At 43.3% G+C, this 17,094-nt stretch overlaps 1 protein-coding gene and 1 pseudogene across 1 annotated transcript in view; one reads left to right on the top strand and one right to left on the bottom strand.

The window, feature by feature from the left end:
* ARFGEF3 (ARFGEF family member 3) overlaps positions 1 to 17,094 on the bottom strand; it is a 159,160-nt gene that overhangs the window by 85,125 nt on the left and 56,941 nt on the right. The window contains exons 5-7 of the mRNA XM_077143279.1: positions 17,025 to 17,093; positions 4,680 to 4,802; positions 1,557 to 1,599 (exon numbers count right to left, since the gene is read on the bottom strand). Coding sequence (XP_076999394.1) covers positions 1,557 to 1,599; positions 4,680 to 4,802; positions 17,025 to 17,093 — 235 coding nt within the window. The remainder of the gene's footprint in view (positions 1 to 1,556; positions 1,600 to 4,679; positions 4,803 to 17,024; position 17,094) is intronic.
* On the top strand, positions 10,893 to 11,687 carry LOC143668722 (small ribosomal subunit protein eS4, X isoform-like; annotated as a pseudogene).

Raw genomic sequence — 17,094 nt, 5'->3', positions numbered from 1 at the left:
AGTAGCTTCCACTGACGCAGTGGCGGATACTGGGGAAGGACTGGATTCGGATGTGTTCAAGTACTGGTCTACAACTTAGCGGTCTTTGGCAAAGATGGAATAAATAATACCAACTTCACAGACTTGCTGGGCCAGGCGAAATAACATTTAATACAACAAAAAACCTGTAAAGATCTACACAAATGTTAGACATCACCAGGGCTAGGTATTTGCTGGAGTAAATGAATGGATAACTACGAGGACAAGGAAGATGAAGAAAACACAGCAAGCACGTGAGTAAATCAAAGTAAAGTTCGAGGAGAACAGGGGAAGATAAATCAATCACTGGCCATCAGAATTTAAGATCTTAAATGCAGGGAAAAATTGAGAAATGATAAGGTAAAATGATAAAACATAATTTGAAATGAGCAAAACCCAGGAATAATCCCTTAGGTTCAGTTTTAGATGAATTTCAAATGCATCCCCCATCATTTTTTTTTATTAGCATATTTTCAAATTATTTATTCTGGACCAAGAGGACTTGGGCCCTTTTTTTAGTTTATAAAATCGTTCTACATTAAAGTGAAGATTTAATGAGAACTGCAATAGACAAAAGAGAGGAAAAGACAGGAGAAAATCTTGGAACATATAATTGAGAGCCTCAAAAGATGAAAGCATGGTGTACCAATTGAGGCCCAGCCCAAGAACATAGCAAAATTCAACGAAGACCACACACTCAATCAATGCTTTAGAAACAATTTAATGTATCTCGTTCTCATTTCTTTGATTTTTCTCGACTTTTCCTAATTATGGTTTTTATCTGTTTCTGTCTCTCCCATTCCTTTTGCACCTTCTGTCACCCTCAGTGTCGTCTCCCTATTAACTGCTAAAATGCCAAAGAAAAGCAGATTTTTAAATGTAACTGTCATTACTGAATAAAATCTGAAGTAAAGCCTATATGTTAATTTTTAATCAGATGATCTGAATTTTTCATCTCTTTTAGAAAATAATACTACCAAATATATATTTCTAAACAACCTAATTGTTCGTAATGATTGTGGATCTCTATTTTTCCTTTTCCTGTGGGTCAGAATGGAGGTCCTTTACCTTGATTTCATCTGCTCTCTAATTTGAGCTGTCTCTTCTGCAAAACCCCTTGTGAGCAGATGACTTATTTTATGTCAAAAAATTGATATTTCATGAGCTTTCTTCTGGTGCAAGAGCACTTGACACCAATGAGGGTTCTACAACCTTCTATCCAATTCTCACTTTAGCAACTAATAAACCTGACTTAATGGAGAAAGTACTAAAAGCAAACAAACAAAAAACATCTCCCCACCATGAAGACATCAAAGGGTCCATCTGAAGAGGAACAGGTGTAGCTGACATCAGGGACCAAAAGGAGGCCAGCAGCTCACTCAATAGGAACGTGCCAGGCAAAGTTAAACAAAAGCTCTAGGAAAAGGGAAAACCAACCCAAGAGCTCCCAGCTACCCTTACATGCCCGGCACCGAGTTCATCGTTGGCATTCTTATACCTGCATTTTAAATTCTATTGGTAAGCATCAAATCCAATACCTTGATTCCCGAATTCTTGCGGGACATCCGGGTTTTCAATTATCTAGTAAGGGAGACACACAGAACAATTAGGAGAGTCAGGCAAGAATAATTCTGACTCTTAGACAATGGAAACATCTAGAAAACAAAATGGCATCCTGAGAGCTCTTGGCCCTGCTAAGCAATACCCTCCAGCTTTTCCTAGCTCTTCATTACTCGTGCTATTTCTGAGAAAGACTACGACCTCTGAAACTGAGCTGACCAGTTCCAAAAAACAGTTTACTCAAGAGTCCACAAACTTCATGGAACTCCAGCCCCGTGGCTCACCTGAGGATTCCAGGGTGCTGGGTTAACTATGCCTTGGAGTAATACCTGCCCGACAGGTGAGCTCCCTCGACACAGCCCTGTGATTGGCACCTAGTAAATACGGACTCAGTCCCAGGAAGGATCAGGTTCCTGGACACCCAAAGATGTCCACTGACCAGAGGTATCACCTTACTGTGGGATGGGGGAGCATGTTCACTTCCCACTGACCAGAACAGCCACTCCAGGCTGGGGCTTGGTAGATTCTGAAGTATTGGGGCAGAGCGGACCTTGGGGAAAGGAAACGTAGGGAGGGACATTAAAAAGGAGGAAGACTTACTGCCCATGCAGGGACAAATCAGTAGCTCTAAGTTGCGCATAGGAAGGAGGCTCTTGTCTCCCTGTTTCATTGTACTGGGAGATAAGAGAGTATTTCCATGCTAACTATCTACCAGACATATAAATCACCCCTTGGCTCTGACATTACTTTTTTAAGCTTGTTAAAGGCACATATTTCTCCTATTCTCTGTTCATTAATTTGCCAGTTCAGCTGCTTCCACAGCACTTTTTGTGAAATGTTATTCCAGTGTTGAGAGCTTAGCCTGTGGCCAAACACACATTTAGATCAATATTTTCTAGAGGAAACCCATCTGAATCATATTAAGGGCAGGAGACTCCCTCCTGTCCCCCCCCCCCCCCAATATTTAAACATAGCCTTGTTGCTGTTTGAAATTAGTAACTTAAAATTTAACCTTGGATTTTTTGTTCATCTTAATAATGCAATAGCTAATCTTGATTATGACCCAGGTTTCTGGGGACACGAGATTTGTGTTATCTGGGGGGGGGGGACGGGGGGGATGCGGGCATTAGGCTGAGGGTACACTTTGTGCAAAGGCTTTGACAGTCTAGGTTTTATTTTCTGTCCACGGTCCTTAACTCTTCCTCCTTGCGATGCCTTCCCGGGGCTGAGTGCTGCTCCTTCCTCCCGCAAAACTCCCCACTCCACGGACCACATGCGCTGGCAGCTTTGCAAAAATAGTCACTCAGCAGGCAAAGGGCTTCACAAGGGCTTTAAATAGTAGCATCCTGAGAACTGGGTTTTTCTGGGACCCAGAATCCTACCTCCAGGGACTACCAGCGAGCCATAGAGAGGACATGGCAGGAAACGATTTTCCACCTAATTTGGGATCTTGCCTTGGTTTGGGGCTGAGTCCAGACGGGCAGTGATGGGCGGCCCCACACGGGTAAGCTCGCCGGGCCCCAGGGCAGGGAGCCTGCAGTGCAGCCGAAACTAGACCTGCCACCTTTTCTTATGAAACAGGAAATCCAGAGTGAGCTGAAGGCCCAGTGATTTCACCTGAAACCTGATGCTCTCCTACAAAGTTTTCTAAAGCTTAAACTTAAAAAAAAAATTAAATGAACCAATATAAACGAATGCTTGAAACGATAAAACATAAGATACTATGACTATTTAGTTGGTGACCATATGGCCATTTGGCAAGCATGAGTTATGACTCTATATTAATGTGAGAATTTTCAACTTCTTAGACTTACTTCCACGAAAGTTACTTTTTTCTCTCAATATTTTCTATGTATAGATTTGAATTTCTTTTAAACTGGCATTTCTTCCACATGATATTCAAAATCCCACTATAAATAGAATAGTTTTTAACAAAGGGTCAGCTAAAGTAATAAAAATATCTCAAGCTAAAAAATATTTTTTTTTATAATAGAAACTCGGGCTTTGGTTGTAGTAGACACAAAGAAAAAAAGGGTGATGCTTGTTTTTTTTCAGATCGTAATGCTGTTTGTTTGAGCAGAAATGCATATTAATTGAGAACATGGACCGAGAAACAGGAGACTGGGGGTTTATTTCTGGAGCTTTCACCAAGAAGCTCATTAATTTTAGATGAGAAAAGTTCCTTTCCCTGGGCTTCAGCTTTCTCATCTGTAAGATCCAGAATAAAAAAGTTTGATTTCTAAGCTTCCACCTCAATTCCATGCTTCTCTAAAAATTAGAGGGAAACAATATGACAATGAAGTTAAATACGAGCATTTAAGTTTCTGAAAAAAAATGTTTGACTCCAACTGAGATTTCCTATTTTAAAAAATAATTACTTTCTTTTCAGAATCCTCCCTGCAAATTTTAAATGAATTTTAATCTGAATTAATACAGAGGCAGATTTAAAAGCACCATCAACATTAAAGAGGAATCATTTTCTCGTTAACATTCCCAGAAGATAATATATACAAGAGGCCAATTACATTTACATTTTCCCAGGAACACTCATTTTAGACAAACTGAGTTTAGATCAGAAAGCTCTAGTGGGCCTTAATGGAAGAGTGAAGACAAACTCAGTCTTTCCTTTTTGGTACCAGCAGGCGAAGGAGACCTTCTGTCCATTCCTTTAGCTGAAAGGAAACTCAGGTAACAAACCTCAGGACGGCTGGTTAACTGCTCTTCCTTTTTCTTAATTTTGAATTCACTTCCGGTATTTGCGACTATCTCAGTGGCAGCATGATATTTTAATATTAAAAACATTCAACATGACAAGTTTTAAAACTGATTTTTTTTTTTAAAAGTAAAATTTAAAACAATGACTAAAATAAAAATTGCGGAAACTGTATGGAAAAAAAAAACTCTCGAGGTCTGGGGGTAGAAGAAGCAAAAATCTATTGGAAGAGCTTAAATTCCAGAAATGCATGTTAGGTAGCGAGGAAGCTCCTTCATTCTGTCCATTGTTATGGGTCAGCTGGGGTGGGGGGTGCAGGTGGCGCCGGGGAGCGGGACACACAGCATGCAGCGACACGCGACGGGTGGGCGGACGTTGCAAGGCTCACCGTGTTCTCCTGCCTTTGCCGTAACTGTAAAGTCAGGTCGCTGAGCATTTGACTGAGAGTTGCCCGCACAGCTGTGTTTATACTACGCTGGTGGCAGCTACTCACGTATGTCTCAATGCACACCTGGTGAAGAGATAAGATAGCGACACACGTCCTGTAGGCATCAGTGCATTCCCGACGTTCCTTGGAAATAAGCAGAGGGGAACTCAAACCCCTCTTGAATAGAAACTCAGCCTGACTTAGGACCAGTTATTAATCTGTCCTAAAAGTATGAAAAAAAAATCCCTGGGAATTTGTTTTTCAGTATATTGTAAAAGGAATACTTTCCTAGGAATGGAAAAAATAAAAGGAACGGAAAAAAAAGGTTTCCATTCTTAGATGCTCACCCTTCTGTATATCACTAAAAATAGTGATTTTTAGATATGCCAAATAATTCTATCCAGAACAAATTCAGATGGCTTGTGATGCATTGGGAAAAGCTCCCTCCGCTGAAAACGGGAAGAGGGAGTCGTCTGGCTGCGCGCACCTGGAAATGTGACCAGGCGGAAGGGCAGCCGTGTCGGTGGACAGCATGGCTCATGGCAAAAATGAGCCCTGTTCCCGAGCTGCCTCCAGATTGGGAAAAGCTGTGTGGACCACAGAAGTCTCATGGGAATTCCCAGGTCTGGGCAACACCTCCTGCCATTCATTGGTTCGCAGCATCTCTGGGACCTGGGGCTCCTCCACCCGCTTCCACTTGGAAGGCAGAGTTCAGCCTCTTGATCGCCATGAGGACCCCTTGAAGGAGAAATGCTTACTGTCCCCCACCGCGCTGGGGGTCCTGTATCGTGTCCTGCTAAAGGGAACCTAAGACCACGGTGGCCTCTGGACCTTGCACATCTGAATGCTAAGTTTGGAAGATACCCCAGGGGCATGCATAGAGAATTCCAATTTGACAAAATCATTTGATGATGATGATGATGATGCTAAATGGGATGACTGATTTCATCACCTCAAATTCTTCTGGAAGCGATAGGGAGTGACATTAACACATGCTTTAAATTTGCTCACCTTCCACTCTGTGTAAAGGTATGTTATACTTTCAATTTTACAAAGCATATTCAGACATACAAAAACAAAGAGAAGGGATTCAATGTCCCCACATTATGTTTCTAATAATGGCTCCAAGATTGTCTATCATGAAAGTACAGGGCTCTTACTTAAACTGGCAAGTTTAATTTGATGATTGACAACTGAGATGGGAGAGAGATGAAGAGCTGGCCTTGGCTCATACTGCTTAAAGCTAGGGTTTTTTCTGCCAGAGCTCATTATAACTGCCTTTTTGTAAAGTTAACTAGGTTAAATCAATGTTTCTTTAAAAATTTGATCTATCTCCTATTGAATGCTTACTATTCCCAACGAGCGTTTAAACTTACAAGTGTACTTGGAAGGTGGCCTAGATTATTTTATGGTTAAAACATGAGAACAAGTTTCAACATATTTATTTTTCACAACACTATTTTAGGATATGTCAATTTTAAATTCATTTTCTCAGGTGATCATGGATTATAATGTATTTGAAGACAAAATTTATGCATACTCAGAAAAAAAACATGTTTTAATCCTGGAAGGCTTTTATTTCTGCATGTGATAAAATGGTTAATAAACCTAGAAAACAGATCTAAATAAGTGAAGAGTTTTAGTTTGATGAAACCAAATTCTCCATAGTGTAAGCATGCTCACTAGTACTGTCTGTATTTAATAATTTTTCTTTAAATCTTACATTTCCCTAGGAGATCTTTATAACTATTGAATACTGAGACCCAGGCCCGTGTACGATTCCTGCTTAACAAATTTCATCAAGCTGCTTCTGGACACATGAAAGAGAGCACACATGAGGGACCTGGTGGCATAGAACCCAAACAGCACTGTGAATAGCAGAATTCCCCAATTACAACTAAATTTCTCTGAGTTTGAAGGTTGTCACTATTTTTTGTGTTTCATTGCTAATCCTTCAGGTTCAACACTGAAAATGACTTACTGCAGGAAGAAGTTTATCAAGGAGAAAAGGGAGCATGTTTACTGTGCTTAAATATTTCATTAATCTAAAAACCTTCTTCTGCTAAAGTAAGGCATATAAATACTGAATATGACAAAAGGGAATCCTGTTAAATATAAAAAGGGCCATGTATGTATTTGTTAATATCGCTGTTGTTAGGTACCTAGAAAGGAAATGCTTCATTAGCTACACTGATACCTTCTGGTCCCAGGGCTAGGGGTCCATTTATAAAGGACTGTGTGCCAGGCCAGTGGCTTTGGCTGTGGGAACGCTACGGCCCTCATTCCAGGGCAGTGCTAGGCTGAACACATTGAGTCAGAGAAGCATACCAAGTCCAAAGGCAGGCTGGGTTTCTGGAAAAGAGCTCGTCAGCTTCTTCTTTTAGTCTCCCCAGGATTGGTCCTACCCCCGCCCCCAACCCCTGTGCCCTTTGCTTTCATCGTGCATATCTAACACTTAAAAAGCCTCTGTCCTGCACCTGAGCCAGAGGCTCCGCGGGCCAAGCCAAGTACCTTGTGGGAAGCCCCAGACCCCCGGTCGCCCGGGAACGCTTGAAGACAAAGGGCACTGAGGAGTTTCGTAAGGGATATTTTGATCATTTCATGCATTTGAGGACTTCCAGCTTTATGGCATGCTAAACAAAACTTGAGAACAAAAACACAAATGGTTAGTGAAGCCAAATAAACCCCAAAGCAGAAGGAAAAAGAACAAGAAAACACAAGCCCGCCAGTCATACATAAGCAGTACTAGTTTTACATCATTGCTACATAGACCCATAAATAACAGTACCAAGTTAAAGCTGGGGCGAAATCACTGGGTCACTGAATATGAAGTAGCACAGTGGAATGGAGTAGACAGTCTGTACTGGCCGCTGTGATCTCAAACTTTTTTTTTTTTTTTTACATGGGCAGGCACTGGGAATCAAACCTGGGTCCTCTGGCATGGCAGGCAAGCACTCTGCCTGCTGAGCCACCATGGCCTGCCCATGATCTCAAATTTTGAAGATGGTGCTGCAATAGAGCTCTGCTTAGCTCTGAATGGGGTTAGTGGCACTTGATTTGATAAAATATTGCATTATATTGAGCAATAAGTTCCAGAAAGAGAAGAACTAGTATGTTTCCAATTAGAAAATTTTATGGAACTGAAAAATAATTTATGGTCATAAAAAGTTAAAAAAATCAGAGATTAGGAGAGGAATGCAGAAGAAATGTCTTCTACATAAGGGAGACTATAATTGCTTGGTGAGCACATTAGAACCAAAGGAGTTTTAGTAATCACTACAGGCCCAAACTCTACGAAGAATCATGGTGACAGGTCCGCAGCGAGACTGCTTTTTATTCTTTCTGAAAGAGTTTCTTTCTTTCCTAAAGCAAGTGAAGGGCTGTGGCAGGGGCTATGTGGCAGGGGGCACCTCATCACATGGGCTCTGCTGATGCAAACACACAGAGCAAATCAAAATTGTTTTGTCATTCCTAGGAGATCTGTGGATAAGCAAGTTCAAACTCTATGCACAGTTAGGGAAAAGTACTTGATTTTCCTTTCAGATCTCAACTCAGAAGGAAATTCTTATATATATGTTACCACAACAACAACAAAAAAACAAATAAAAATAAAATTCTTAGAGAGCCTGTGGAGAACGCAGAAAACTCTGGCTGCAATTTCCATCTTCCCCTTCCATGTTCATATTAAAATGACTTAAGCCATCTCAACTCGTCAGTTCCTCCCCAGAGAGAACCTTCTGCTGGTCCACAGAGGGTCTATGTGAGCCCACGAACCAGCCCCAAATGAAGCCACGAATAAGCTGCTCTGCCTTATGTGTCCTCTAACTCCACAGCTGTGAGCCTCAGAGGTAAAGGCTGGTGTGGAAATTCCTCAGAAAAGGAGGACAGGCTTGCTCAAGGCATGTCTGACAGTAAGTAACCTCAGAGGAGACAAATCATAGTCAGCAACAGGACTGGTGCACGAGGAAGAAAAGGAAAGGCACAGGAAAGAAAGCTGGGGACAGTCCTGAGGACAGGGCTTCCTCACTCAGGGGCTTCAGCTAGTTGGAGACCGAGGTACTGTGCCTTCAACCAGTTTCCTCGCCGGGTGGTGGGTCCACTCCCCAGCTTCACAGAGGATGTAAGGAATAAACTGCCCCCCAATTAAAGGATGGGATCATCCATGTGTGTTTCTTCTGGATCCTCTTTAGAGACCATCTTCTCTTTAATTGTAGAATATTGTATTTAAGGCATGTGTCATGGTCAGGTTGGCCAGGTGGTGGTGCCCACTTGCCTGGTTGGACAAGTGCTGGCCTGTCTGTTGCTATGAGGACATTTTGCAGAATTAAATCATGATCACATCAGCTGCATCCACAGATGATTCCATTTGTAACCAGCCAAGGGCTGCAATGAGTGATGTTTAATCTAATCAATGGAAGGCTTTTAAGGAAGATTCAGAAGAGACTGTTTCTCTTCTTCCTGCTTTGGCTAGTGAACCTCTCCTATGGAGTTCATCCAGACCCTCCATTGGAGCCACTGGCTTCACAGCCCACCCTATGGATTTTGGACTCTATGTTCCCACAGTTACATAGGACACTTTTATAAATTTTATATTTACAGATATTTCCTGTTGACTCTGTTTCTCTAGAGAACCCCATCTAATACAGCATGTCTCAGAAATAATGCTCCCACATCAGCATAAAAAACCAAAAGTACTACTGATCATTTCAAAAGTGATAAATTGGATTGATTTAAAAAATAATCCAATTGGTGGATTATTGTTGGTGGCTAGTGGGACTGTTAAATCATAACCCTTGGTGGTAGGTCTTGAGTGTCAACATTCTTGAAGCTCCCCAAGGAACAGGTAGGACTATCACTGAGCTCTAGACTTTCTGATGGTGTGCCAGTTTGAAAGGATTTATGTACCTAGAAAAGCCATGTTTTAGTTCTGATCCAATCTAGTGGGAGCAACAGCTTCTTTTAATCCCTATTCAATCATCTAGGTTGAAATCTCTTGATTAGATTGTCTCCATGGAGGTATGGCTCACCCAGCTGTGAGTATAATCTTTGATTACATGGAGATGTGACTCCATCCATTCCAGGTAGGCCATGATGAGTTTACTGTAATCCTTAAAAGAGGAAGAATTTTTGGAAAAAGCTAGAGATCCATGACAGATGAGAGAACCCAGGAAGCCAGAGACTTTTGGAGATGAATGCCCCTGGGGGAGTTCCATGAAACAAGAAGCCTGGAGAGAAAGCTAGCAGACGTCGCCATGTTCCCTGTGTGCCTTTCTAGGTGAAAGAGACACCCTGAACTTCATCGGCCTTTCTTGAGTGAACGTAACCTCTTGTTGATGTCTTAATTTGGACATTTTTAGAGACTTATTTTAATTTGGACATTTCCTCAGCCTTAGAACTATAAGCTACAACTTATTAAATTCCCCTCTTTAAAAGCCATTCTATTTCTGGTATTTTGCATTCTGGCAGCTAATAAATAAGAATAGATGGTATTATGAGAATCTTCTGAAAATGGAATCTGAGTATCAAGACCTAAACATCCTGATACAGTGGCCTATTTCTGAAGGTCTCTCGGATCTAAGGTCAGAGAAAAGTGAAAAACACAAATACTTCTGCCTCATATGTAAAAATACCATTTAGCAAATATCTAACTAAATGCTTTACTAAGTGCCCAAGATGGAAAAGACTCTTACAAATTTCACTTGATTGCCAATATTATTATGGCAAGATTCTACAAACATTTTTTAAGTTTGAACATAGCCAGGAAGCAATGTAGCTGTTACTGGATAACAGCACATGTCGAAATAAAAGAAGTCTGGGTCTGAATATCCAGCTGCAGAAAAAGGAGCAAGAAAATCAACTTCACCTTGCCTGGGTCTCCTCATCTAACTTGCTTGTGGTAAAGACTAAAGACAGAAAAGGCTATTTATGGACATGCTCTAGGTACTCAACAATTGTAGCTATTATTATTAACCAATGATCTGGAATGGAGGGATGGATGGATGAAGTGAAAAGGGGAAGCCCTTCAAAATGCAAATCTTAAAAAAATAACGATCTTTAAGACAGTCTTTGCTGGAACCTGACAACATGCTATTGGATCCAAGATGGGCAGTTTCGATAAGTCAAGAAGATCAAATTACTCTTTCCATGCCTAGCGCAGCCACGGCTCATGGTCCAAAGAAGCATTTGTAAAGTGTGGCAGCTCCAAAGCATTGGATGCTGGACAAACTGATGGGTGTGTTTGCTCCTCGACCATCCATTGGCCCCCATAAGCTGAAAGAGTGTCTCCCTCTCATCATTTTCTTAAGAAATAGACTTAAGTATGCCCTAACAGGAGATGAAGTAAAGAAAATCTGTATGCAGCGGTTCAAAAAGATGAATGGCAAGGTCCGAACTGATATAACTTATCCTACTGGCTTTATGGATGTCATTAGCATTGACAAGACAGGAGAGAATTTCCGTCTGATCTATGATACCAAGGGTCGTTTTGCTGTTCATCGTATTACACCTAAGGAGGCCAAGTATAAGTTGTGCAAAGTGAGGAAGATCTTTGTAGGCACAAAAGGAATCCCACATCTGGTGACCCATGATGCTTGTACTATCCGCTACCCTGATCCCCACATCAAGGTGAATGACACCATTCAAATTGATTTGGAGACAGGCAAGATTACCGATTTCATAAAGTTTGATACTGGTAACCTGTGTATGGTTACTGGAGGTGCTAATCTGGGAAGAACTGGTGTGATCACCAACAGAGACAGACATCCTGGTTCTCTTGATGTGGTTCATGTGAAAGATGCCAACAGCAACAGCTTTGCCACCCGGCTTTCCAACATTTTTGTTATTGGCAAAGGCAACAAGCCGTGGATTTCTCTTCCCCGAGGAAAAGGTATCTGCCTCACAATTGCTGAAGAGAGACAAGAGGCTGGCAGCAAAACAGAGCAGTGGGTGAAGTGATCTTTAGGTGACATGGATGGAGAGAGAGCTCTTTGTGTGGCTAATTAAAAACAATAAATATGAAAAAAAAAAAGAAGATCAAATTAGCAATCCACCTTGAAGAACTCGATTTTCCCATTGTGAAATACCACAATGGAATCTCAACAGACCTGGGAATATACTCCAAATCTCCCATGGGACCAGCACCAATAAGCAGCTTCAAATGAGTTTCAGAGAGCTTTGAGCTATGGCTCCACTTCTTCCTTCACCCTAAGACTCGGGCCATTTCTAGCCCTACAGCTTTTACCTATACTAAGGTAACTGTCCTTGGAAAACACAACATGTTTTAAACTGGGCATAATACTAAGCTAAATCTTGGGTCCAGCTTTCATCCAATGAAGTAAAGCACTATGTCTACACAAGGGGTTTCACTGTTGTTCATGAAAATTAACAAGGTGCATGTGTTGGGCAATTCAAATTGTCCATTTTTTTACTTATTGGTGAAAGTTCTTATTCCTTTTGCTTTATGAAAACTCTGCTCTGAAAAACTTTCATTACTGTTTAATTAGGTAAGATAAAGTTGGACGAACAGGTAGGAAAGCTGTCCTCTCATGTACGTTTTGAGAACTTAATGAGCCTTTTGGTTTCAGCAATACCTTGAGGACACAGCCTCCTTTTCCTTATTGAGGTACACATCCCACTTCCTGATGAACAGGTTTCAGGGTAAACACAGTTATTGAATAAAACTCCCTATGTGCCAGAGGTAGAGGGCGAGAATGACTGGATTCTTTCCCAACATTTCCACAGGAGTTTTAAAAAATTTAAATTGTTTACTTGGCCATTGCAAAAGTGACAATGGGAGAAAAGAGGATTTCTTTCTTTAAGTTGGGGACATATTTTTATGAAAAGTTCAGATACAACCCAGAAGGCTTCCAGGAGCTAAGTGATGATTTTCGACTGAAATGTCCCACTTTAAAAATAGAGACACAGATTTTCAAAGGCTAAATTAGCAGGTGAAAAGCACCTGAGGACCTGCAAAATCACTGCCTTCAGCAAGTCTACAGATTACTATTATTTCTCACGTAGTGTAATTCTCTTTCGTAGGTAGTACTTTCTGTTGATGAAAAAGGCATTTCTTAAGAGATTTCTACGGTAAAACCTTAAAAGGCTTTCAGCTACGTTGCAAATTTAGGTATATATGAAATAGTGGCCAGTAAGAGAAATGTTTCTTTCCATCTTGTGCATCTGAAGGAAACAATGACTTGGAATGGTTTAAAATCTATTGTGAGTCTAAACTACCCGTACATTATTTATCTCACGACCTGGCACCTGAAACTACTGACGTAGTTTATGTGTTTGATATTTATCAAGCAATGACAAATGGGAAGGGGAAGGTGAGAGGGTGACTGAGCAGGAAAAGGTAAATGAGAAACTGAGGAGGATGATAAAAACAAAAGCTTTTACTAACTCGGAGATCACCTGGGGAGACCGATGTCACCAGTGGGGTGCCCTATGGTACACAGGGGGTTGGCGATGGCAGAGAGGAAGGGCCACGGGCAGCTCTCGCCCGGGATTACATCAGTAGGGTTTTAGGACAAAGCTCAGTTTGGACAACAATGGCCATCCGAATGGTCTTTCTCAATGTCTCCAGTAGAATGAATTGCCCGGAGAGAGTTTACAAAATTTAGATGCCCAGATTCCACCCAAGATCAAAAAGCTCAGTTTGTGGGGCAAGGCGAGGCATCCTTTGTTTTTTATACCCCCACATGTGATTGTACGGTGCAGCCTGAAAGGAAGGCCCCCCCATACATGAAAGCGTCAGCTGGGGGTTGGGGGCAGGAGGAAGAGCCAAGGCTTAATGAAATAATGACCAAGAAGCCAAGGCTCGCCCAGGCCCCTGCCAACCATCTACTGCGCCGACGCCCGTCTCACTGTCCGCAGGGTATCCATGCCCACCTCCTAGAAAGGTCTCCCTTGACTGTGCCGGGCGAGGTGGCTCAGCTTTGACCTGGGGCCTGCAGGGAACTCGTGCCTGAATGTGGTTTGGGATGACAGAAGCGGCACCTGGCCTGGCCCTGGGAGGCTGGCGCCATATACACAGGGGCAGGGAAGGGCCCCGGCAACGTGGGTTCCCACAGCAAGCTCAGGGCTGCTGACACTGCCCGGAGGGCGACTGCAGGCAGCCGCTAGCCTGCTCTGAGTGGTCTCCTGTTCTGCCACATAGGGTGGCCTCCCTGCTTCACAGTATCGCTGCACAGATGACGTGCGCTGGTAGCATGAAGCTTTCAGATGAGGTGTGAGTGGGGTCTGGCATGGTAACAGTGCCTGGGTGAGCGCCAGTGAGTGACACCAAGCGGCGTGGTGCCTCCTGGTCAACCCTGGCTCTGCCAGCCCAGGCGAGAGCTATGTGCCCCAGGCATCTCGTCCCCTCACCCTGTCCATCTGTGCAGCGGGCCAGCCAGGCCTAGTGCTGGCAGCCTCTTGTGCGGGGACAGCTGTCCTCTTCGTGGCAGACCGCAGGCTGGACTGAATGGGGTCCCCCCAGATTCAGGTCCACCAGGAACCTCAGGATGTGACCTTATTTGGAAACAGGTGATGGGCTGAGCTAAGTCAGACGTGGTCCCACTGGATTATGTTGGATCCTAAATCCAATGACTGGTGGATTTGCCTTATTCTAAGAGGCAAATTTGGACAGAGAAACACAGACTCAAAGGGAAGAAGGCCCAGCGAAGTCGGAGAGAGACTGGGAGTGATGCTTCCTCCAGCCAAGGATCCCTGGAGCCTCCGAAGCCAGGAGAGAACAAGGACGGCTCCCGTCGACCGGTTTTGGATGTTCCCTGCCAACACCGTGGCCTGGAGGCCCAGCCTCAGGAGAGAGAATGCACTTCGGGTGTTGTGCTCAGGAGGCCCTGGAAAGCGCAGACAGGGCCTCTGCTCAATTTTCTTCACGGCCCTTCACTGTCATCACTGTGATACCAATCAGTTGACCTGCGGGTGGTCTGCTCCCCCCACTAAGTTATGAAATGCCGAGTCTTCCCTCTGGCCCTCAGACTCCCTCGGGGCAGGCCCTGGGCGTGTGTCCAGCACAGCAGTGCCTGCCGCTGACCAGGAACCATATCTTGCACAGCTCAGATTCCTTCATTCGAAACCAGCTCCTGGAAGGACTAGAGGACCACCCAGCTTCGCTGGCAGCCCCTAACCCCACTGCTGCCCCCTCCCCTATTCCCCTCCACTGATTGCTTGGCATTAAAGAATGATAAATAAGTGAGATGATTTATGAGAAGGCAGAACACTGTAAGTGCCTAACCTAAAGAGAAAGAAGCAGCCAATCAGCGACCTCTCACTATGATGTGAATCCTGAACTTTCTTCCTACCTTTGACACTGCCTCGCCCCACCATGCTTCCTTCTCAAGGCAAAGTGCCCTCCATGCCGTTCTATTTCTTGCTATGACCAGAAATGACTTCTGTCACTTTAAAAGTGAACTGCAGATGCCCGCCCCCCTACGTGGGACATGACATCTGGGGGTGAAAGTCTCCCTGGTAACGTGGGAGATGACTCCCAGGGATGAATCTGGCCCTAACACCATGGGATCAACAATTCCATCTGACCAAAAGGGGGAAAAGAAGTGTAACTAATAGGGGGAAAAGAAGTGTAACTAATAAAGTATCAGTGGCAGAGAGAGTTCAAACAGAGTCAAGATGCTACTCTGCAGGTTGCTCTTACACAAGCCTCAGGTAGACCTTGCTATCTATCATAACCTGCCAACCCCCAACCAGGACCATTCCAGCCAATCCTAAAGAACACACAGGGCAATATATGATTTCACAAGGGTTCCATGCACTGGAGCAACTTTCCAGAAACCTACAACCTCCAGATGGGTCCCTGGACCAGATAAGTTCTGAAACCTACAGAGCCCAGCGTCTCCAGAACATCAGATAGTTCCATCTCCCTCCCCATATTATTGACAGACCCTTCCAATATGAAAAATTTAGAATGGCCATAACCCAAACACCCCTAAAAAGAGGGATGGAAAGATCAAACGTAATGGTGGAGTTATACAGTGAAGATAGGATTTAACAAATGAATATGAATGTTGAATCATTAAATTGATATCTCTTTTAGTCTCCAGTATCTTAGAGCAGCCAGAAAGAAAAACCTAAAATTATGGGATTGTAATCCATGTCAAACTCTGAAATATGTTCTACAATTAATTGTGGTGCTATGCTTTGAAATTTATAGCTTTTTTGTACATATGTTATTTTTAACAAAAAAAGAAAGAAAAAAAGTCAATTGTGGTGATTTAAAAAAAAAAAGTGAACCTGCAGAGAACCAGCGCATTCACTCACAGGTATCTCTTAAAATTCAGTTAAAACCAAACATCGATAACCATTCTATTTCTTCTTATGTTGCAAAATACTTAAATGGGATAAAGCTACCCCTTCTCTACATAAACATATACCTGAAAATATGCATTTGAAAGTCCTAATCCTAAATACAGGATGAAAGAGTTTATGATTCCTATTATGGCAAAAGGTCAGCTAAGCATCCACTTGCTTCTCTTTTGATAGACTGCTTTCTATGTATGCAAAAATAATTTTCTCTTAATAATTGGAAATTAAGAGCTGACAGCTGAGCGCTAGGCTCTTCTTTCTCCGTAATTGCAGAATTTTGAAAATCCTTGCCTTTTGGTGGTCTGAATGTGTACTCTTGTTGGAAAGTACTAATCCTGACAGCATTCTTTTCAAGAAATGGAAGGAGAATTATTTAAAGCGTATTAAAGGACAGCTTTGGAATGATCATGTTTCCCAAAGCCAGAGGCATGTGCCAGGCATGCAAGAAGCCAAGCTTTCTGCTGGCCACACTCTGCAGTGTGCTGGGAGGCACCTGCTGCCACAGCCCACCTCGGAAAGAGAAGGTTCCTGATCATCAAATCGAAATGCGCTCATCAGAGTCCAGGAGAAAGGATGGATGTCATTAGGAAACATCTCTTCACATCTCACACTCGATTTCTTAAAAAACATTTTTTAAAATCCAGTGCTTTCAAATGACTCTCTTGGGACGCATAGTGGGAGGGCACCACCCTGCATCCAGGGTGGGGTGGAGTGGACGGGGAACCTGGTACTGTTATTTCCACGGGCCACGCCTCCAGGTAAGCAGGCATCCAGCATGCAGAGCTCTCGGGCAGGCGGCTCCGGGGCCAATGGGGGCCTGCGTGCCACCACCCCAGTTCTTCTGGAGCTTCTCTCTCCGTGGTGGCCTCTCCCTCCCCCAGACCCCCAGCACCTGTCTCAGACCCAGGTGAAGCATGCAGGGGCAGGCAGCACAAACGTGGGGGGTGGGGGTGGGGGAAGGGGTATTGCGCACTCACTCACCTCCGCGATCTTCAGCACGGCACTCCCGTTCAGGTCAAAGGTGGGTGTGTAGGTCACACAGAGCAGGACC

Source organism: Tamandua tetradactyla, chromosome 25 (genome assembly GCF_023851605.1).
Source record: "Tamandua tetradactyla isolate mTamTet1 chromosome 25, mTamTet1.pri, whole genome shotgun sequence".
In the NCBI taxonomy this organism is placed as follows: Eukaryota; Metazoa; Chordata; class Mammalia; order Pilosa; family Myrmecophagidae; genus Tamandua; species Tamandua tetradactyla.
The sequence above is the reverse complement of the archived record's forward strand: the minus strand, read 5'-3'. Positions and strand labels throughout refer to the sequence as shown.